This window comes from Rhinatrema bivittatum, chromosome 14 (assembly GCF_901001135.1).
Source record: "Rhinatrema bivittatum chromosome 14, aRhiBiv1.1, whole genome shotgun sequence".
Classification (NCBI taxonomy): domain Eukaryota; kingdom Metazoa; phylum Chordata; class Amphibia; order Gymnophiona; family Rhinatrematidae; genus Rhinatrema; species Rhinatrema bivittatum.
This window is the reverse complement of record NC_042628.1, coordinates 7,607,439-7,631,034: the sequence shown is the minus strand read 5'-3', so window position 1 is coordinate 7,631,034 and position 23,596 is coordinate 7,607,439. Positions and strand designations below refer to the sequence as shown.

The 23,596-nt window shown below is 49.4% G+C and overlaps 1 protein-coding gene across 4 annotated transcripts in view; it reads left to right on the top strand.

Annotated features, from left to right (window-relative positions):
* MPRIP (myosin phosphatase Rho interacting protein) overlaps positions 1-23,596 on the top strand; it is a 68,775-nt gene that overhangs the window by 15,837 nt on the left and 29,342 nt on the right. For all 4 annotated transcript variants that reach the window (XM_029577434.1, XM_029577436.1, XM_029577435.1 and 1 more), the window contains exons 3-10: positions 4,066-4,207; positions 5,495-5,611; positions 8,661-8,717; positions 9,555-9,623; positions 11,011-11,100; positions 11,414-11,523; positions 19,183-19,777; positions 20,023-20,139. In XM_029577434.1, the coding sequence (XP_029433294.1) occupies positions 4,066-4,207; positions 5,495-5,611; positions 8,661-8,717; positions 9,555-9,623; positions 11,011-11,100; positions 11,414-11,523; positions 19,183-19,777; positions 20,023-20,139 (1,297 nt within the window). The remainder of the gene's footprint in view (positions 1-4,065; positions 4,208-5,494; positions 5,612-8,660; positions 8,718-9,554; positions 9,624-11,010; positions 11,101-11,413; positions 11,524-19,182; positions 19,778-20,022; positions 20,140-23,596) is intronic.

The following is a 23,596-nucleotide window of genomic DNA, read 5'->3' as shown; positions in this document are numbered from 1 at the left end:
CCCCTGTCTGGACGGAACCTCAGCTAGTAAGCCTTCCCTCTCCCAGACCTATCGGCAGACCTCGAGGCATGCCTCGCCTCACCAAGGGTATCCCTGGCAGGGACCTGGATGCATGGACGAAGAGGAAGATATATTCTTTGGAAGATGTGGAAATTCCCTCTGGTTTAGAGCCGTATTGGACAATGTTATGGTTTTTCCATAGAGACGAATTGCCGGCCCTGGTTTCCCAGACCCTGAAGATGCTGCAAGTTCTGGGGTGGGCTCTGACGGAACCAAAGAAAAATCCCATTCTGATTTCCCTATGGAAATCCTTTTCCTACTTTTCAGTACTGGAAGCCATCCAGGAGTTGATTGACCTGGGATGGCCCCAGAAGCAAGTTTTAAAGTTGGATGGGCATTTGAAGTTCTGCACCCACTGGTTCTGGCAGCGAGAAAACGTTTGCATTTCCCTAAAGTGGATGTGCTGGTCTGTGCTGTCTCTAAGCAAACAACTATCCCAGTGGAGGGAGGAGCAGCCTTAAAGGATAGACGGATGAGTCCATTCATAAACAGGCCTTTGACACAATAGCAATGACCTTACAGATTGCTTCTTGTTGTGCCCTGGTAGCCTGTTCGTGCCTGCTCCTCTCTCAGGAGGTGGATGACTCGGGGTGAATTCCAGAGCAATAATGGAACCCGCCACCGCTTTTTTAGGTGATGTGGGCTCAGATCTAGTCCGTACCTCAGCCAGAGGAGTGGCCTCGCTGGTGGCGGTCAGAAGATAGCTATGGCTGCAGAATTGGTCAGTAGATGCAACCTCCAAAGCAAATCTCACAAAGATGCCCTTTAAAAGATCATTTCTCTTCCGAAGCAAATTGGAAAAACTGGTTAGTAAATGGGGTGAATCTCCATTTCCCTGTCTACCGGAAGATAAGAGAAAGCAGTTACAGCGCCCCTCGCCTATGAGGGGTTGATCTAGGGGCTCCCAACACTTTCGCCCCTACAGAAACATGACATTTCAGAGGTCTTGGTCCTTTGGGAGGTCTCAGTCCTTTCGGAGCCAACACCCCAAGAGAGGGGCAGGCTCGGGTTCAGGTTCATCCTGAACCCCTCCCAGTGAAAATTTGCTGACCCACCCGCAGAACGAGGAGATAGGGGTTAACTGTCCCTCTTCTGCCAACGGTGGGTCGAGATCTCTTCAGACAAATGGGTACTGGAGAATCATATGAGAAGGATATGCTCTGGAATTTCGCAGCACTCCTCTGAACATATTCATGATGTTCCCTTGCCACTCCCAACACAAGAAGCAGGCAGTGGAGACTACCCTGTTAAGGCTCCTCAGGATGAGGGCTATAATCCCAGTACCTACGCCCCAGGAAAATACGGGGCAGTATTCCATCTGTTTCTCGTACCCAAGAAGGAAGGTTCCTTTTGCCCCATCCTGGACCTCATGAGCGTCAACCGACATCTGCGAGTGATTGATTTCCGCATCTAAACCCTACGCTCCATGATGATGGCCGTATAATCGGGTGAGTCCTAACCTCATGGACCTATCTGAGGCCTGCACTTTCGATAGCAGGTCCAACCTTTTGGAATTCATTACCAAATGAACTGAGAAGCCTAAAAGATCCTAGGTTTTTGAAGAAAGCTTTAAAGACTTAATTTAAACTTGCTTTTAATGTCTAAATCCAGGTCTATGATTGTTTTAGTACTCGCTGCTATGCAATTTTTATTTTGTGAGACTGTCGCAGTGTGTTAAAAAAAAATCTACGAATGTGATGATGTAACCTTCCCTGAACGTAGGAAGGACGGGCTATAAATCTTTTTTAAATAAAATAAATGAACGTTCCAATCCATCAAGAACGTAGTTTACTACACTTTGCAGTACTGGATTGCGATTATCAATTTTGGGTGCTGCCCTTTGGCCTGGTCTCTGCCCCCAGAACATTTTCCAAGATTATAGTGGTCGTAGCGGCAGCGTTGAGAAAAGAGGGGAATACTGGTGTACCCGTATCTGGAGACTGATTGATCCTGGTGGAGACACCCCCCCGCCTCCGTGCCTCCCACCGCACAGGGATCTATTATCGCAGGGACCGGTCCTTCACGAAGATCTGACTCCATTCTGTCTTAGTCTTGCCCTTGAGATGGCTCGCCTGATCAAGCGAGGATATTCGGAAGTAATTGCCACCTTACTCTGTGCATGGAAGTTCTCTACATCCCTAGCGTATGTGTGGGTCTGGAGAGTATTTGAGGCCTGGTGCGAGGAACGTGGTGTTTCCCCACAGATGATCAAAATCCTGCTAATTCTGGAATTTTTGAAGGGCGGCTTGAGTAAAGGTTTGACCCTTAACTCCTTGAACGTGCAGGTAACGACTCTCTCCTGTTTCAGGCCATCAGCTCATCCGGACATGACCTGTTTTCTGAAAGGGGTGAAGCAACTCTGGTGGCCGGTTCCCTTGTGGAATGTTAATCTAGTATTGGCATTTTTGGCAGGGCCCTCCTTTTGGCAGCCTTGCATTCTTTTCTTGTGTTTAATAACCTTGAAAACGGTGTTCCTGGTGGTTGTATGCTTTGCACGTCGCATCTCTGAACTACAGGCATTGTGTCGGGAGCCGTTCTTCTGGATGACTCCAGGAGTGTCGCAGCTTCGCACCGTTCCATCTTTTTTGCCCAAGGTAGTCTCGGACTTTCATTTGAATTGGTCCATTTCATTACCATCCCTAGATAAGGACAAGGACATAGAAGAATACTGCTTCCGTCATTTTAATGTCAGTAGGCTTTTGGTGCGGTATCTGGAAGTTTCAGAACTGGTCCGAAAGATGGGACCCCCTGTTTGTCCGTCATGGTGGAAGGAAGAGTGAACCAGCTTTGCGGGCTACCATAGCTCGCTGGATTAAGATGCCAAGGATTGGATATCCAAGGAGTGGATATCGATTCCAAGAGATTACGGGTAAGCTGTCATCCAGTTCCTAGATCAGGGCATCTTATTCTTACTGGGATTCAGTGTTTAGTTGAGTACAGTTATGATTATCTGTTTTTAATCAAGTTTTTAATCGTTTTTTTCAATCGTATATCCACAGTGGCTTTTGAAGAGAATACTGAAGGGCCGAGGTCACTGCAGGGCTGTATGTAGGGTGACGTCAGCTTTGAAACCTGACTCCGTCTCCATCTGCTGGCAGGGGGGAGCATAAACCCATTGGTCCTGAGTCCATCTGTTTACGCTAATGAAAACTAAATTATCAGGTAAGTTATTTTTCCATTTTGAAATGTTAAAGCAATGCTCTAAAAAGGGTAACTGCATAGTTTTTCTAAGCATGCCTACAGTTTAGCCCCCAGTAAGGTTTTCTAATTGATCAGCATCCCAGGAGAGGCTTCAGGCATCGTCATTAAAAGCATTCTAAGGATCAGGTTTGGGAATAAATAGTTCCATCACTGACGAGCAGGAAGAAACTCTTAAAAGAGAGGGCAAAAAGCCATTTTATTAGAATTGGTGTTTTATTGACTTGGGCTGACTGCCAAGGAAATGTGCAGGGAGCTGAAAACAAAGGGGCAAAGGATTGTGGGTAATGCAGTGCCTGCACTTTTGGCCTGCACGAGGCTACCAGGTACTGCTGTCACTTTTATATGGAGCAGAGCTGCTTGCAGGGCACAGGTTGCAGTATTCGTGGGCTCCCAGGGGGACAGTATAGGGAATGAGGTGAGAAGATCTGAGCTGTTTGATTTTGTCTGACCCCTGCTGGACATGTGGCTGTAAGGCAGCCTAAAGTGATCAACCACTCTGTAGTTGGGGTAAACAATTGACCACTTAGAAACTTCCCCTTCTGCAGTCCTGTTGGGTGGGAGGTTAAGTGCTATCCTTTTTTTTCTTTATATCGCTTCAAAATGCTTTCAGATGTTGGCATCCTCTGGGTAACTCCCACCCTACCCCCATCAATACAGGCAGAATGCAGAGACAGATTGTGGCAGTTTTTCTGGCACTTGTAGAATTTCTAAGTTGTATGGCCATTTGTGTGCTGTGGATAAAGCTTGTGGGGATGTGGCTGCCACGCTGTTGAGCGGAACATGTTTCCTGTCTGTATCTTCCAGGCGCTCACAAGTCATTGAGAAATTTGAGGCACTGGATATTGAGAACGTGGAGCAAATGGGAGCCAACCTCGCCTCTGCTTCCATCCCCACTAGTGAGACCCGACAGGGCAGGAGTGAGAAGAGGGTGTTTCCCAGGAAGCGGGTAAGGATTTGGCGGTGGTAACAGCCTGCCGGGTTTGGCTTTGGTTTGACAAGGGCACTACAGATGTTCTGGTTGGCACATGGTGTTGATAGCTGTGCCACACACTATCATCTTATTTTCCACAGAGGATTTAGCCTGGCCGGTTTCAGATTTGTAATGTCAAGCCACCCTCTGCTACAAACCAGTATCTTGTGTGTGTGTGTGTGTGTGTGTGGCCAAACGGTTCAAATTTCGTTTCATCAATCCAAGGCTCTTTGTTCCAGAACGTTTCAGGCTTATCAAAGTTTTGTTTTGCATACTTTAGACGATGACTTTTGTGATGAGTTTGTAGAAAAGGTTTCTTTCGGACAACTCTCCCATGCAAATCATTGTTGTGTGAGCAAATCTGGACAGTGTCAGCTAAACTTTTCAGTAAGTCGTTTGCAGTCATCTGTGGGTTCTGTTTTGCAGATCTGATTCGTTTTGGACAGTTCTAGCAGAGATTTTTCTTGGTTTACTAGATCTTGCTTTGACTTCAACAGTTCCATGTAACATCCATTTCTTAGCAATGTTTCTGACCGTTGAAATTGCTAGCTGTAAGCAACTAAATAGTTTTCCCCAGCCTTATAAGAGTTAAATATCTTCATTTTCAAATGCCCAGACAGTTGCTTAGAGGAGCCCATGGTTGTTAAAATCAGACAGAACAATCACAACATGTGAGGTTAGAGTCAAAAGTATTTGTTCAACCATGGAATTGTCTTCACCTGACTAAACTGAAGGCTCGATGTGTCAATCAACTTTTTGGGCCTTGTCAACACTTTTTTTTTTTTTTTTTTTTTGAAAAGTAGCAAGAGTCAACTGGAAGGGTGTCCAAACCTTTGCACTTGCCAAGTCGCTGTTCTGTTATTTTTAATTTCCTAAAATCAACAAATAGTAACTTTACATTAAAAATTGCAGAAAGATTTTGTGTTTAACTTTGTACTAAGCAGAGGTGGTGTCGGCTTCTGTTTGCTTCATTGAAACATACAATTTGACCAGGGGTTCCTGAACCTTTGCACACATCTGTAAGTGGTGGTACAATAGAGCCTGCCTGCCAATCCCTGCATATCGGGACAAGACAAATTATTATCCTAGATCAAAGCCAGCAATGGGCCAGCTTCACAAACTGAAGGGCGATTGAGTGATTGTGCATAGCTTGTGTACTTAATCCAGTGAAAGTTTGCTTCAGCGGGTTTCATTCCTTTCTCCAAGTTGGCCTCCCCCATCCACTGCTGCGAGGTAAATCTATATTAAATGTCTCCGTTACAGGATTTTGTGGCCGAGGCGTCTGGCATAGGATCCATCCCGGATGTCTCCTCTACACCTCTGTCCTTGTACCGCAGAGCGAAATCGCTGGATAGGAGGTCTACGGAGTCCTCCATGACGGTGAGCCCTACCCTGGTATTACTTCTGTCGTTACGACCTCGGGGGGGGGGGGGTCCCTGCTGTGCCAGGATGGGGGGGGGGGGTAACTAGGCTCTGGAAGCTTTAAAAGAGCAGGTTAAGAACATCGGACTAAATGACCCCTTGAGGTTTCTTTTCCAACCCTGATTTTATGGCTGTTTAGCACCGAGTGCGGCCCTGACAGCAGAAAGAATAAACGTAATGAAAGCGCCCATCAGTGTGCTCGGAGCCTCCCGGTTGTAAGAAGACGGCACGGTCTCGCTGAGAGCCCCAGATATACACATTTTGCACTCCCCAGGGATGTCGGGGGTGGGCCTAGCAATGGTAAAAGAATAATTTGGATTTCTCATTGGTTGGTAAGTTGCAGACGATCCCTGGCAGAACGGAGCCGCTCGGAAGCCCTGCTGTGTCTTGCTTTTTGTTCCCGTGCTCTCGGGTCTGGATTCCCGGAGCTGCGGTCAGATAGTGCCAGGCCATCCCCCCCCCCCCCCCCCCACCTGCTCTGACCCGAAGGAGCCCGGTGCTGCTGCTTTTCCTAAAGCCGTAACCTGGACCCCCCCCCTCGCATGGCACAGCGGGGGAGGGGTCCCCTCTACGCCGCACTGTGCAGTCTTGGACACGCAGGGCTTCCTCGCGTTATTTTGGGCTGTGGCCTGCCCCGTCTTTACATTTGGATAGAAACCCGACTCTGGAGCCGGGAGGGGCAGTATTTTGGGCTCCCGTGCACCATGTGACCGGGCGTTCTGTATAAATAGAGCAGGTGTGCAGGGCTGGCCGGGGTCACTTATGAAGTTGTACAGGAGCAGTAAGGTAGGCTCAGGCTCTTTTTACCCCCATTTGCTGTCGGTGTGGGGGGTTTGGGAAGCCCCTCCTGCAGGTTAGAATGGAAACATTTCCAAATGTTTTGACGATTTTCCTAATGGTTGAAACCAGCTGCACGTCGGCCCCGGAAACTGCTTCCGGACACGGTGTGCACGAGAGAATTAATTTCATCCTCTTCCTACGGGGCGGGAGGTGGCCACTTTGAATGAATGCAGAATCCAGTCACTGTCCCGCCGAGCGTGGGCAAGAGGGCAGGAGGTCAGGGTGGCAGGCGTGGATAAGGCGTGTCGGTCACGAGAAGCTGCCTGGTCGGGGGGTCTCGCGCTGAGTTACGGCAGGAAGTCTTTTTTTTTTTTTTTTTTTGTTTCTGAATTCACGCCAGGGAAAGGAGGGGGGTGTGAAGACGCAGGTGGGCATCCGTGCTGTTAATTATTGCGCGGTGTCTGCTGCTGATCTTCCGCTGGGATACTGCGTCCCTTTTGTACTGCAGCTGCTGTCCCACTGGAGGGGGGAGGGACACTACGCCTGGAGCTTACGCTGCGGTGTTCCTTGTGCGTGCTCATGCGTGTGTGTGCGTGTTTGTGCTTGCATTTTATACCCGTGCTAAACCCCGATACAGAAAATCATGGAAAAGGTCAAGCGCATCTATTGTCCCCTCCCTAGCGGTCCAGCAGCCTCTTACCCCTGATAGCTAAGCAGATATGTGTTTTGTCGTAATCAGGTGCAGAAGGCTGGTGGATCATTAGGGGGGAGATGATGGATATATTTGTATTTCATACCTTCCATGGGCTTTCCGAGCTCTGCTGTAGGATTTTGCTGGCGCTCTGATCCTGCTGGGAAGGCAGAGAGCCCCCCCCCCCCCCCTCCCTTCTTCTCCATCTGTCTACATTCTGGTCTTGGCCTAGACTTGCAGACAGGGTCGTCTGGGCCTTGTAATGAGATCCTGCGTGAGAAACCCTGGAGGAGCTGTTCCTGACCAGGCCAGTCGTCGCTCGGTTAGAAAGGCGCGTGCCACTTGACACGGGGGGGGGGGGATCGTTTGCTTGCGTTGATTTCATAAAAGGAGTCGACTTGACTGAGTAGCAGAGGCCGAGCGCCGTTTCTTGAGAGAGGGCTGGGGGTGGAGGGGGAGACCTTTGCAGGGTCGAAGGCGTTCAGCCTGCAGGGTCAGCAACCCTGAATCCAGCACCTGCCGGTGACGCTTGCCGGCGCTTTACATCACGGGAGGGAAACTGATAAGAAGGTGCTGTCCTTGTGTAGCTGGGAGACGTCTGCAGGATCTCTAAGCACATTTGCTTTATCAGAGGGCTGGCACCCTTCTCTTAGCTTGCTGTCGGGAAGCGTTTCCTTGCTCTGTCGGGTTTGGTTAAATGAGCTGCTTCATATTGCTAATTTCATGAGTGCACCTTTGTAACCCTGCCAGAGGAGTGGAGGGATTAAAACATTTTAAATAATCTGTCACAGATATTAACCTAGTGACCTTGTAATTGATGGCAGGTGTAAAGCCCAGCAAGGGGTGCAGGGTTGCAACTTCCGTTGCCTGCCGGGGACCTCCAAAAGAAAATTGTCGCCTCGTGTCCATTCTTTTGCACCAGGAATCCTCTGTGCACATCCCATGCCCTTTTGCATTCTGTCACCGTCTGTCAGCCTTCACCACCTCCTCCGGGAGTGCATTCCAGGAGTCTACCACCCTGTGCATAAAAGAATCCAAATATACAGAATATTTCCTGGCATTCCTGAGCTTTCCCCGCTGGAAACCCCAGGGGTAGATCCAGGAACAACGTAAATCCGAGGCACTCCTAATATATATATATATATATATATATATTTTACAAAGTATTGCAGACTGTATCGGTTAGAAATGGCAGAGATTGGACACACAAGAATTAAACCCGTGTGGGAGGGGGGGTGTTGAATGGCAGAGGAGGAAGTTGTGCCTGGTCTCTCAGTGAGTTCAGGGTGGTGATGCTCGCTTGCATGTCTTCCGTCCTTGGCAGTCTCCCGGTTTGCAAGCCCGGGTGAGGGAGCAGGAATCTGCCGGCTTCTCTCTTTCCGTGTAACGTTGCATGCAGCAGGCTGAACGTGGCCGTCTCTTGGGAGTATGTCCCTCACCTCATGTCCGACAGGAGCCTGTTGGACCGACGCTCTGCAGACACAGCATCGCCTGACCTCTAACCTCCTCCTTTTTCTCAAATCTCCTCCCTGACAGCCCGACCTGCTGAACTTCAAGAAAGGATGGCTGACCAGGTTGTACGAGGATGGGCAGGTAGGTCCTGGCAGGAATAGCATCGTACGCCAGGTCAGACCAACGGTCCATCCTGGTCACCTGGAAACACCCAGCAGCTCCCAATGGCTAGATCCCCCCCCCCCCCCCCCCCCCCACTCCAGATGCAAGCTATGCTATTAACCTTGACCACAGCTTAATTATATGTTGTTTGAGAAAATACTTTATTAGTTTATAAATGTACTATCTGTTAATTCCATGCAGTATATCCTAGTCCCATCCCCTACAGAACGCTGTCAGCCAGGAGCAAGCCTTGCGGCCGTCTCACGGGCAGAAAACGGGGCCCCGCCAGTGTCCCCGAGGGACAGGGGAACAGATCTGGGTGGACGACTTAAAAGGCAACATCTGACATTGTGCTGGGTGGGGGTGGAGGTGCCAGCCGCCTCCGTGGCTGGCCCGGTGCTCAGAGGAGGCATCGGCTGGGCATTGGCTGCAGCAGAGCAGATATTCCCTTGCACTGCAGGGCTGCCTTTCACTGCCCCCGGTGCAGTTCTGTCGCTGAACGTGGCCGTCCCTTGTTCTCCCTCTAGTCTGTTTACGTGGCGCTGGGCCAGGTCCATGGCGCTCCCTGCACATGTTGGCCGGTTATAGACGTCGGTCACTGTCCTGGAGACGAGGCTAGGGATTAACGCTCTCCTCTCTGGTTACTCTCCTCCTGTCCTCATCCCACCCCTGCAGCTGCGTGCTTGTGACAGGGCTAAGAACATGACAGGGAGCCGCCTGCGTGCAGCCAGAGTGGCTGCTCTCTCTCTTCCTTAAAGAATGGAAAACAGAAACCTTTTTTTTTTTTTTTTTCTTTCCCCCACCCTCTCTCTCTAGTGGAAGAAGCACTGGTTTGTGCTGACCGACCAGAGCCTGAGGTACTACAGGGATTCAGTGGCAGAGGAGGTGAGTGGCAGGCCGGGGGGAGATGGGCTTGCGGAGGAGCCAGGAGGGGCTCAGCGCGTGTCATTACTTGCGTGCCCGGGGCCAGGTGGGCTTCGCTCATTGGTGCTGTTCTCCATCAGTGGCTCTCGATCCTCCTGATGCTCGGGAGTAATAAATGTTGTCGTCACCTGTTTTCTTTTCCCCCACTGCCACGTTTTCGTGACATTTTTTTTTATTCCTACTTGCTTTTTTCCATGTTATCACTTTTTTATTTTTTTTTTCCAAAGGAAGAATGAATGAATGGATAGGGTGTTGATTTGGGGTTTTTTTTGTTTTGACTGCTCCCATTGGAGCAGTTAAAACTATGGGCTAATGTGCCCATTTGCTCACCCGTGTAATTTTGGGAGACTTTGAGCTGGCTGAACTTGGACTCTCATGCACCTGTTGTGTCCACAATGACCAGGAGATGTCGGTGTCACCCAAATGAAAGCTCTTAGGTAGGAAAGAGGTGTGGCGAAGAGCAGCCAGTGAGTATAGGGAGCACTAACCGCAGCCTTTTAGGTGACTTAAGAACCTTCACCTGTGTAAAATCGCGTTTTGATGATGTCCTGCTCGTCCCCCTGTGCGGGTGAATGCACGGGCGCTGATCACATCAGAAAGGAAGAGCCTGCGCACAGATTGCATTTTCAGATCTCTGCACGAACCCGCGGGTTCGGCTTGCTTTGCCCTGACCGACGCGCCTGGAGTTTGTCCGTTTCCCCTGCCCCTTTTACAGGGAAACATCTGGAGTGGGGTCGCTTCCCACCCCCCTGTTTTTCTCGGTCTGTGAATAAGTGCCAGCTCTTTAGTGGCAAATGCCCTTGCACCTGGTCTGCTGGGAGGCTTAAGACACTGGAGGTGTGAAAAATGCATTTTAAGGCAGTGCATTGTCCTGTTCAAAAGCGTTACCTGTATTTATGGATTGCTCAGGGTATTTTAAACTGTCCTATGGTTTAATGTTGTGTGTGATTTTTATGCTGTATTTCTGAGATTTGATGTTTGCGTTCTTGTGTTTATAGCTGTTTGTTTTATTATGATAAATCTTTTTAACTGTGCAACCTGCTTAGAACAGCGTGCAGCGAAATAAGCAGCATATGAAAAGTTTTTAAATAAACTGTTTGGGACTATAACTAAGAAGAGAAACGTAAAACAGAACAGTAAATAACTAGCATTTGATTCCCCTATGTTTAAGAACAGCTTGAATCTTGTTGAAACCCCGTTTATCCCCCTTAACATTGTAACCTTCATATTTGTTGTAAACCGTTTTTATGATGATGAATCCGAATGACGGAATATAAAACTCGATAAATAAATAAACCAACTGAATGAGTTGGTAACACAACTGCGCCTGTCGCTTCCTTGTTCCCAGGCTGCTGACCTGGACGGTGAAATCGATCTGTCCTCTTGCTACGATGTCACCGAGTTTCCAGTCCAGAGGAACTATGGCTTCCAGATCCATGTAAGAGAAGAGCGGGAGAGGGGGGAACGCGAGATCGGCGGGTTAGGTAGAAGGGGCTGCACGTTGACGGGGAAATTTGCTGAGATCCCTTTATCCTGGGACGTGTGGGAGAATCCTCCCCCCTCCCCCAGGGTCACCGAGGGCTGCTCCTCGCTGGTCTCCCTCCCAGGCTTGGGGGGGGGGGGATGGTACAGAACCTCCCGGGGGGGTCAGGGGGGGGGGGGATGGTACAGAACAGGTGCTGCCTAAGGAAAACCTGAGCCCTTTCCCTTCCACCATCGGCGCTCACCCTCCGCTGTCCTCATTCGTACAGACCAAGGAAGGGAAGTTCACCCTGTCCGCCATGACGTCGGGGATCCGGCGGAACTGGATCGAGACCATCATGAAGCACGTGCGCCCTGCCACCGCTCCAGATGTGACCAGGTGAGTGACTGCCAAAATTCTGCCTTGCTGGGGGGTCCGGTAGCCCCGCCTCATTCGCTGACCCATGAATTGAGCTTCTCCCATCCGCTGACACTAAGGGTCCCCCGAGCGATGGTTTCGGAATGGGGCTCCCAGATTGGGGTGAGCAGGGGGGTTCAGCCTCAGAAGATCCAGGATCAGCTGCGAGTTGGGTCCCTTTCTTCCCTGGCCACCCCCCCCCCCTCGACACTGCAGGGTCTGCTGGGGTGGAATTTACGTCCCTGCTCCCCCTTTCCATCCTCTCCTCTGGCGGCACCCCCCGAGGTTTTAACCGTCCTCGTCTCCCAGTGTCCCTTCTCCCCCTGGTGGGGCTTTCTTCACATTCTGTCCAGCTCCTCAGCTGCCCAAAACAACTGTAAGAGGCTTTTTAAAAATGTTTTTTTATTTTCAAAGAAATAAAACACGCGCAATGCTTTTATGTAAGGTTTTCTGCAGGGCTGATATTTTCCCAACCATCGTTCCTGCTTATTCAGTGAGTTGAATGGGCATAAACCTCCCTAGAAGACGTCTCCTGACTTAATAAAACTATTAAAAAGTTCAGCCCGACTGGGAGAATGGGGGAAAAGCCCTTCCAGAGGGTTAACGGAGCTGCTGCTGCCTCCCGCTGCATAGCCAGAGAGGAGGGAGAGGTTTCCTCTGTAGCCTGCAGCCACACTGGACGGGAGCACGGTCTCCACTCCCGAGCAAGTCGGTCTGGAGCGGCTGGAGCAGTGTTCTTGCATAGCACTAGCGAAGGGGGTGAAGAAGGCTGAGAGTTCGCAGTGCTGATGATGCCAGCGTGGCTTCTGCCGTCGTAAGATATTAGTCCAGGTCTTGTTTTCTAGCTGCCTCGTACCCTGCTTGGAAACCAAGGGCCGGGCTTGTCTTACGGTGCTCAGGTGCCAACCGGCAGCAGTGAAGCCCTTCTCCTGTGCCCCTCGCGTTCTCTCTCTCTCTCTCTCTCTCATGCTCTCTCTCTGTCTCGCTCACTCCTGCCTCTCTTTAATTTTCCATGCGGCCCCCCCCCAGGAAAAAAACCTTCTCTCTGAAACTCTCCGTCCTGAAGCCCAGGTTGGAAAACTGTGTTCTCTCCTGTATTAGCCTGTTGTGGTTTGTATACCTTGTGATTCGCTGCATGCTTTCTAAACTTCTCTCCGTCACCCTGTCCTCCCCCGCCTGCGAGGCAGCCGTACGCGTTCACGCAAGATGTATCTTCCGATGAGGAGAAAGCTCGGCTCTTTCAGGGCATCCCATCATTCCGCTGAATGAAACCGGGGGGGGGGGGGGGGGGTGTCCATATGTGGGCGTGGTCAGGGAGGGTAGCAAATTTTTTTTTTTTTTAAATTTCAGAAAGAGACTCACGCGGATCTTCTGCTAATTCGCGCTGGTTGTTCTAGAACTCTCTTCTGTACCCCATGGGGTTGGGCCCTACGAGCTGCGTCTGCCTGGAGTCTAGGATGCAAGTTGTACCCTGCAGACTCTGTGGTCAGGGACTCAGGAACTCTGGTGGGACATTTCCTTTCTTTTTTTTTATTTGCTCACTTTATTCTGAAAACCCCAGATGGGTTTGTCACGTAACTCTACAGCACCACCCCTTATACCCACGGTGGGTAACTCTGTCCAGGCCCATCTGCACACGTGCTTCTACACCAACAACCTCCCACCCACCAGCTGGGTTTCTGCTTGCCTCTGGACAAGTTCTCTGCCAGCAAGCTATCCCCCTGGTGGTTTCTAGGGGCACTGAGACCCCTCACAAGCAAGGATAACACAATTCCTAGAAATATACCCACATACCAATTATACACAACACCAGGATCAATAGTCAGTCCAAGAGAGACAGAGCTAACAAACTAAAACGTTTAAGAAAAACGGATTAAAGTTTTAAATTGCAAACAGAAACAGGTAACACAACAAAGATTAAACAATAGAAACTAGCCAAGCACTCTTCACTATCTTACTAGTGCCGGGGATGCAAGGAAAAGGGGTCCACAGGAGCTGAGCAAGGTCTGAGTGGAAAGGTCTGATCCCTCTGCACCCCCAGCTAAGACTGGAGAGCTCCAGAGCCCTCGGGACAAGTTCGTCTCCAGGGCCAATCAGGGCGCACAATATCACCAATGAACTTTCTGACCAATGGCACTGCAGGGTGTTTCAGAGTCACATGCACTCAGGGCTGCTGGGATGTGTAGGCGGATTAAAACCACTTTCAGTCAAGGCAGCATCCAAGAAATAAGTATAAATTTTAAGAAACATATTGCGGCAAAAGTAAGAGAAGGTTTCTTGAAACTCATGACACCGAAACGTTTGAAACCCTACCTCTCACAAAATGATTTCCGTACAGTGCTACAAGCCCTTATATTTGGAAGTATTGATTATTGCAACTCGCTACTGTTAGGACTGCCCACCTCCACCATTAGACCTCTTCAAATCCTTCAAAATGTAGCTGCGAGAGTCTTAACTGACAAAAAGAAAAGTGAGCATATTACCCCAACTCTGATTGAACTACATTGGTTACCGAATGAATCGCGGGTAAAATTCAAGACACTATGCTTGTTGCACAAACCGATTCATGGTGCACAGGTTGACTGGCTTAATACTGCCATTAGGTTGCATGTCCCGCAAAGAAACTTGCGCTCTGCAAATAAGGGCTTATTAAGTTCACCGTCTGAAACTCCGCACATCTAAATCAGGTTAGAGAGAGAGCTTTATCACTGGCAGGACCCAAAATTTGGAATACTCTTCCAACAATTTTAAGACTTGAGACTAATTTTAAACAGTTTAAGCGGGATTTAAAAACCTGGCTTTTTAGCGAAGCATGCACAACTCCATCATATTATGCTTTAGTTTACATTTTATGTTTTTACTGTTTTAATTGATTTCGTTTCTTTCTGAGTTTATTCTTTTTACATTGAATTTTACAGAGCTAAGAGTTATGGTGTCATTTAGTAGTTATTATTTTTAAGTGCTTTAATTTTATGAGTTTTAGTTGATGATTTTTTAAAATTAATTTTTAGGTTCTTTTTATGTTTTTTAATTGATAACTATAAGGATATGACTTTAAATTTGTACTTAGGTTTGAAATATTGTTAGTACTGTTAATATGTTGTGAACAGTTACGATGGATTGTCTTAGTGACGGCATTACAAAACCCAATAAATAAATTAAAGTATGCAAACCCCCCCGTTTTGCCACAGGGTTACAATAAAACATACCGATAAACCCATTTGCGCCCACCTGCACAATGACAGCACAGAACGTACTAACCCCACCTCAGCCATATTCCCCCCCCTAACACGATATGCTGTGCTACCGTGAACCACAAATATCTCAAGAGCTGGCTCGCCCTTCCCTTTTTCTCAACATTCAAGACAAAGGCCCTCGTTTCGTTAACTACCTTCATTAACTGCGCCCTAATCGAGCCTCCAAAGGAATTGGGACAAAATAGGAGAACTGTCAGAAATGGTGGAACTATGGAGGTGACCTTAAAGCTCACTGTGGCTCCAACCAGCGCAACAGTTTTGACAAATGATGTGGGGGCTGCTCAGCGGAGGCACCTGAAAACCACACAATCTTAAAACGCACCCCCCTTCTCCGCTGGAAGCCAACCCAGACGAGGTTCAGTTGGCACAACACAATGAAAACCCTTTTGTATCCTCTACCAGGTGCTCTGCAGTACTTGTAAACGTTTCAGACATGTTCTGGGAAGCCCCTGCTGCCTGCACGATGCCAGCAAATCTTTTTTTGTCGAAACGTCTGTAGGGATGTGAGCAAGGCCCCTAACCACATGGGACACTTCCGCTTCCAGTGCTAACTGGGAGCCTAGGCCGAACCCCTGGACTGGGGACCGTTTCTTTGAGCTTTAATGAAAATCCCACAATTCTTGGGAAAGAGCCCATCTGATTACAGTTCAGTTTGCCTGCTTTAACCAAGCAGGCACGAAGGTTGGACATTGCCACTGCTTGATCCTTATTTTACAGCGCCTAACAGCTGGATGCCGTCGGCAGATAGTTGACAGTACACCCCCCAGACCTCCAGATCCCCTCCCCCTTCCATTCTGTGCGGGGCACAGAGATGTAAAACAAAAATAAAATAATGGTGACAGCACCAACCCTGGCAGTACCCCAGAGGATGGGGGGTGGACCCTGTACCATTCCCTGAGAACCGCAGCACGAAGTCGTAGTCGATGGCACTGAGCAGACATCTAATGACACCAGAAAGGGGGTATCCTGCCTGCATTCAGGCACCAGTGACCACAGTGCAGCCTGGGTCCCAGCCTGGAAAGGATGTCTGACTTCTGCCTCTGCGGGCTCTAAGTGCTGAGACACGTCGAGTCCCATCCATTTACTAAAACCTGAGGCGCAGCTTTCCCTTACTCTTCTCAGTAAACTTGCCTTGTCCTAGCAATGAATGAACATGCAGTAACTAGGAGAAGAGACGCTGCCTCCTAATGGCCCGGCAGTTTCCTCTTATTGCTTTGGCCTTCCAGCGCCATCAGAATCGGCCTCCATGGTGCCAGGACCCTTCATGTTTCCGCCTGTTTATTTTGCTGTATCCCCACTCAGTCCTCCACTTGGGGCCACGCACCAGGACTCCCTCTGGAGCACATTAATGTGGATCCTGGGTCTATCCATTTGGTTTCGATGTTGCATAATGGCTGGGGCTTCCCTCGGGGGGGGGGGGGGTGACTGCTGTCTCCACAGCCTTGGCTAGACTGAGGAGTAGCATTCTAGTATGGGACTCATCCCCGGGATCTCTCTGCATGGCAGCCTGCGGGCTGTCATAAGAACATAAGAAATTGCCATGCTGGGTCAGACCAAGGGTCCTATCAAGCCCAGCATCCTGTTTCCAACAGAGGCCAAACCAGGCCACAAGAACCTGGCAATTACCCAAACACTAAGAAGATCCCATGCTACTGCTGCAATTAATAGCAGTGGCTATTCCCTAAGTAAACTTGATTAATATCCGTTAATGGACTTCTGTCACACTGTGTTCTCATTTTAATGCCCGAGCACCGGTTGTCCTCGCATTCCCTCCGGTACACTGGCTGGGTGACTTTCTCTCTTCTGACAGCGTGTTTTGGGATAGGCAAGTGAAACAGCCGGCTTTCCCATGAATTCTTTCGCCCTCCGCAGAGAACACACCAGAGCCTGCCTCGCTCTTGGGGGCCCAGCTGCTGCCCAGAGAGAACATCTGCCTTGCATTCAGGGCTAGGCTGTCTTATTATTCCCAATGCTAATGTCACAGGCATGTGCTCTGGGGCAAGGCCCATCGTGTGGAAGAAGTAGCCAGATGGCAACGTGGAGTCTGAGCCTGCATCTGTAAATGTGGCAGTCAGGGTGCATCGGAAGATACAGCCATTCATACCACATCGCTTTAATTCTTTATTTCTTGCCTATTCATTCATTTTAATTCATTTTGGGCAATGGGAGGGGGAGGGGGGGCAGGGCGAGAGCAGAGCTGGGTGTTTGTATTGTCATCCATCAGTGGCGGTGTTAATATTCATGCATGCAGCTCCATTGCCGGCTATCCGTTCACTTTTTTTTTTTTTGAGGGGGGGAGGGCTTGGGGAGGGTAAAGCAGCTGCTTTAGGAACATGTTCTGGGCCTTGGCGTGCCGAGGCCTAGCATGGTACAGGAAGGGGGTAAAAGGGTAACATCTCCCAATGAATAAAGTTTAAAATGGTTGAGCTTGTTCATTGCCTGGCATAGGATCTGAAGGTCCGGGGAGCCTTTGTTCCGGAAATCTCATCGGACAGGATTGTGGTCACTGACGTGTCGCTCATTCAAGAACTCTTCCCCAGCACTGAAGTTTTTAATTAATTAATTTATTTATTTATTTTGCTGTGATCGAGATGATTTTAGCCAGGGAATGGAAGAGGTTACAGTGAGAGAGTCCTGGAGCAGCTGATCTTTCATGTGTGGGAAATCCAGGGATAGCAGGTAGTGATCATAGCAAAGATGGCGCATGACACCTTTTGTGGAAGTCGACTGGATGCGGGCAAGCATCTGCCCTCCTCTGCTGCCGTTGGGATTCCGGCCGTGTCGCAGCTGCCCCGGTGCATCCCGGACCCCTCAGCAGCCCTCTGCTTGCCTCAGTGGCGTTAAGGTCACTTTGGCCAGAGGAAATGTTTCCCTGCGAGGCTGGGCGTCTCCCTTGCTTGGGTTTTGTGCTTGACTTGCCTAGGGTGTTGCTTTTCACGGGATATTGAATAGACTTCTGCTCTGATTTCTGTCTGCAAATTCTTTCAAGTCTCGTCAGCTGGGGACAGCCTTGGCCTTCAGAGACCACGTTTCTCTCTGATTAGACTGAAGACGGGGGTCATAATTACGGTCTAATAGTTACATTCGCTGTAGTCTCCTTCAGCAAAGATGAAGAGTGGAACACGAAACGATGCAAGCCGTGCAGGTTTCTGAGCAGTGAATTCCCTGCTGGGACCTGCGATGCACACAGAACTGGAAGTGAATGCCAGGCCTCTGCTCTGCCCACCCGCACTAGTGCCACCAAAATGATTTCATGGTTTTGGGGGAGTTTTTGATGCGATCTGCAGTGCTGGAAGCCAGAAGGACCCCTGAGATATGAGTTCAGATTGCCACGGGCTCTCCAGGTCTCTGGGCAGTGGTCCTTCCTCTGACTCCATTTAATCAACTGTAAAAGCAGTGCTGCCACTGCAAATAACATGAGCACCTGTCCAAACTGTTAATGGTAGCTTCAAATTACCAATTATTGCACCCCAGTGACCCCGGAGGCCTGGCTGGTTCTTGAAGGTCCTGCGACGTGCGTGTGGATCATAAGAAATTGCCATAGCAGGTCAGACCAAGGTTAGAGGGAGGGCAACGATATAATTAACAATTATTATTCAAGGAAGAAGAGATTTATGAAAACAAGGAATGGCTACAACAGATGGGGACTAAGGAGCAAGGGAACGGTTCTCAGACTAGTCCTGAGGCCCCCACAACCAGTGTTCTTGGAATGCTCCTCATCCATATGCATGAGATGAATTTGCATGCATCAGCTAGCTCTTAGACCCAGGGTGTGCAAATAGATCTTATTACGTACACGTTAGGGATATCCGGAGAACTAGATTGGCTGATGGGGGCGGCGGCCGCAGTTCCAAAGACGAGTGTGAGAAGCAGAAAATACCAAACAAGCAAAGAAGCTGCAAGACATGGACTTCTGGATTCTGGTGAAGTCTGCGCAGCTTCCAGTGGGTGTGCGAGCACTCGGCAGAGCTACAAGGAAAAGAAGAAAGCAACCTGCGAAACGTGAAGAATTCAAAACCAAACCCTGGCAATATGATATTTGGAGAAAGTTGCCAGCACGGCCTGATGTGGTTGTGCTGCTGCCCTCTGCTGAATGGCGTTTACAGGGACCTTGGAAGAAAACAGAGAAAATAAATGTTTACGGGAAAGATTTTTTATTTTCTTCCCAGGATGTGTGTAAAAGCCGTAAATGGTGGTTGTAGTGTTGTCTCTCACCCCTGGGGAGTATTTAAGTCTGGTTGGAAGTGCTCCCAGTGCAGCGAGTGGCCCCGAGAAGCAGTGGGGGTGGTGGAGTGGGGAGGGTAGAGCGACCCGTGCCGGCAGGAACGGGACTGACCTCTGATTTTGGGTTGTGTTTTTTTTTTTGTGTCCCTTCTCTTAACAGCTCTTTACCGGAACAGAAGAGCAGGGTGAGCTCCTCCTTCGAGACCTGCCCTAAGCTGAGCGAGAAAAGGGATTCCGAGCAGCCGGCCGACACGGACCTGGAGCAGAAGAGGAGCCGGGTGCGCGAGCGCCGGAGGGAAGGCCGCTCCAAGACCTTTGACTGGGCCGAGTTCCGTCCCATTCAGCAAGCCCTGGCCCTGGAGCGAGCCCAGGTTGCGGAGTCCGCGAGATCCGGCGCCGTGTTCCCTACTGACCCTGCCGGCTCCGAGGCGGATCCCGGGGAGCTGGAGCGGGAGCGAGCCCGCCGGCGAGAGGAGCGCCGGAGGCGCTTTGAGACAATGGACATCGTGGACGGGCCCGGCCTGGAAGATAGCTCGAGGATGGAGGTGGACAGGAGCCCGGTGTCCCCTGTTAACATGGAGATAAAGCAGCAGAACGTTCACTCTGAGATCGAGCAGCGCTGGCAGCAGGTGGAGACTACCCCTCTGCGCGAGGAGAAGCAGATTCCCATCACCCCTCTGCACCTCCCGGCCTCACCCGCCAGCTCCTCAAACAGGCTTCCTTCCAGTGAATTCAGCTCGCTGCTCGAGGAGGAGGTAAGACGAGGCTCCGCTTTCCAGGAAATATGGTACCTGACCAGTACCTGACCAGTTTGCTTTGATAACTGAAGCCCTCGGGCTTCAGTTATCAAAGCAAACTGAAGCCCGGGGGGATAACAAAATAGAAAAGAAGATTTTAAAAAAAGGCAGTTTTATTGTGGCTTGAGCCGGAATGAGGTGTGCGTCTGCTTTCTTTTACAGCTCACGTTTCTAAGTCCTTGCCTTCTGTTTTCCCCCAACAGCTGGAGCAGAGTCAGAAGGAGGTCTCCAGCCTTCTCGAGCAGAATCAGCTGCTGCAGTCACGGCTGAAAGAAGCCGTGGAGCAACAGCAGAACGCCAGGGACGGTTACGTGCTTCAGGTACTGTATAAAACAGGCTCCCTGCCCCGTTATCTCTCGTGCCTTGGTAAAGTCCGGTCCCCTTCAGCTTCAGTGCAGGGTCTTCTGGGCCTGTTGAGGAATGTGCAAAAGCAGCCTTGGGTCCTACGAGGCGGGGGTGAGGGGGAACTCCCAGCCTCTTCCGTCTGAGCCATAGGGCAGGCAGTGATCGAAGTGCCCTTACTGGCAAAGTCCGCAGGTGCTTTCAACCCACCTGCTTTGCATCGGTTTTCAAAGTGAAAAAAAAAACTCGTGTGCATTCCTGTTGACACTTGCCGAAGATACAGAGTGCCCATGGTAAGTAATGCTCACGGGCTTGAAAATGCAATCTGCCCACTTTCTCCCTCCCTCAACCTAAACACGACTGGAAACTGCTCCTCTTAATGAGGGACGGGCGGCCGTCTGCCTGTGTTCAGGGCGGAGAGTCTTCAGTGCAGGATAAGATGCTTCTCAGCCACAGAAGTGCTGAGAGAGTGCGAAAATCGGAATATAAAAATCTAAATAAATGTAGGCACAGGATGTGAGGGCGTCGCATTAATCACGGGGGTTTCGGCTTGTTGCATTCAAATTTCTCAGCTCCATTTTTCTTGCTGTCAGGTTACCAAGCTAAAGAAATCCAAGTGAAAGCCGCATGTCCCCCTTGCCAGCATCTTGTCAGCTGCATTTGGCTGCTTTGCGTTGGGTGACTTTAAGATGCGACTCTTCTAACCAGCCAAATTAATTTTCTCTCTTGTTTTTGCTTCAGTTCTGCTTCCAGTATGTTCTAACACCTGTTCTCCTGCTTTTGTTATGGAGATGTGGATCAAAACGATGAGAGGAAACCTAAGACTATCCTTGTTCAGCCATGAGAAGAGGCAGGGGCTGCCACCTGGGCATCAATCAAGGAAGGGCTTGAAATACATCTTCTGCTACTGTTTTGTTAAATTGCCACCACATCCTGCAGTGCAGAGTGTTGAATGAATTTCAAAATGCATGAAAGAACAATTCTAAAAAAAATTTCCAAAAGTGCTTCTGTAAGAAAAAAAAAACTGTCATAGCAAACCCAAATTAGTTCTGGTTTAAAAAATTGCCTTAACAAGGCTATGTTTAAGGACCTTCATTTCAGTTTTTATTTTATTTTTTTCTGGAAATTTTTCAATGATTGTTACAAGAACAAAAACAGAAGAGATCAGTGGGGAAAAATGACTGCATTTTTTCAGATAAATATAATTTTTGTTCTTGTAATAAACACTGATAAATTCCCAGGAAAAATTACATAAAAACTGAAAATGATGGTCTGTAAAGTTTAGTAAGGCCCAGGCCCACTTGTGTCCAGTCATAGTATTGATCTGATTCAAATATTCCTGTTAGAAGAGTCAACTGTTCCTGTTGTATGCGTCAGTTACCAACCTTACCAGAAGGCATGGGGGTAACCTTCCAGAGCAGCAGTTCCCTGTACATACCCAGATCAGTCCAGACTCCTGGGTTCTGCCTCCCTGCCAGCAGATGGAGACAGAGAAACTTTCACTGATGCTACATAACCTAGTGTGCCACCAGCTGGCCCTCAGAATTTCTCTGTCTCCAGCAGAGATGGTAGATGTGTAAAGCCTGCAGTCTGGAGAGAAAACAAAAAGATTAAAAGACAATTTCTGGATCCTTCCAGGGGTTGAGGTCCAGGTGGGGGGGGGGCGCACAGGACGCCACCTAGAGCAAAAGTTCAGGAGAGCGAGCTGCCGGGGACAAGCGCCTTGCTATCTGTGAGGCTTGCCGACTGATACCAATTCAGTCCTCACTCTCTCTCCATTTGTCAGCGCTGTTTAGAAGCTCAAAGCAATTTGACTACTACAGCTTTTGCCCATGTTGGGACATCCCCTCGGCCTATGGTGTCTCTGGAGGGGAGAGGAGTGGGAGGCAAGGCAATGGTCAGTTCTCCTCCTCCCTTGTTCTCAAGGGCAGAAGCTTCACCGAGAGAGAGGTTGGAGAGAGCAAATTTGGGCCTATGAGCTCCGGTATAGATCCATTATCCTTCTCCTGGGTGGAAATGTTTCCAGGGCCTGCAGACCTTTCTGTAGGGCGCCCAGCAAGGGTGAAGCAACGGACTATGTAGGGATTGCGTTCTCGGGCCTCCCATTTGTCAGTCACGGCGGGCAAATGCCGCAGGGAGACTGTCCTTGGTAATGTTCAAGGGGGTGTGGATCATGAAACATCGGAGGATTCCGATGGGGAGTTGGTTTTCTCACCTCTAGAAGAGGGAGAAATTGCATATGATTGAGAGCCGCTTCAGACTCTGCTCAGATACTCTGGGAAGAGCAGCTTTCGGAGCAGCTGGCCATGTCTCATATCACCGGCGTGAACAACATTCATGCGGATTTGATCAGTCGAGTAAAGTTAGACCCCAGGGAATGGGAGCTATCGGAGGCATTCACAGAAGATGGGGGTATCCCGACCAAAGAACACCAAGGTGTTGCAGTTTTACAACCACTGAACAGAACACAGTACAAAGGATTTGGCCATCTGGTGCTGCCATGGACTGAGGGATTCTTCTTTGTCTTCCCTCCCGTGGCCTCTGGTGGACAAGGGATTAAGGCGGGTAGAGAAACATCCAGGCAACGTGATCCTGATAGCTCCGGAATGGCCACATCGACCATGCTTCCCAGATGTGATCAACATGGCCATAGATGGGGCTCCTGAGGGTTCGGACATCAGTTGACTGTTTTCCACCAGGGCCCAATATTTTTGGGTCAGGCGGCTCACTTCTGTCTCGTGGCTTCGCTTCTGAGAGGAGACATCTGAGATGGAGGGGATATTCTGAAGCGGTTATTTCCATCTTATTGCAGGCTAGGCAATCTTCTACATACTTTGATGTATGTGCGAATTTGAGGATCTTAGAATCCTGGTCTGCTGTTGATGGGGAGTGCAGCTTCAGTCTGTTCAGAATATGGTGTTGCATATTTTGGCTTTTCTACAGAGGTTCTGGTCAAGGGTCTGGCCTTTAACTCTGAGAGTCCAGGTAGCGACACTAGGTTATCTCTGCGTAAAGTGCAAGGTTATCCTCTGTCTGCATATCCGGATGTTATACAGTTCCTTCAGGGAGCTAAGAACTTGCGTCCTCGGGTGCAGAACATTTGTCCATCTTGGAATCTGAATCTAGTCTTTAGAGGATTGTGTGAGGCTCGGTTTGAACCACTAAAGAGAGCTATAGTTAAGGTCTTGTCTCTTAAAGTTGTTTTCTTGGTGGCTCTTCAGCCAGGAGAATTTCGGAGATCCAGGCACTATTATGTCAAGATCCATTCCTACAGATGTCTGATTTGGGGCTATCTTTATGCATGGTGCCTTCTTTTCTTCCCGAGGATAGTCTTGATGTTCCATCTTAGAAGAGCTTCCAGCTTTTATGGATTTGGATTCCTCTTCGCCTCACGTGGGGGAGTTTAGGCTCTTAGATTGGAGGCATGCATTATTG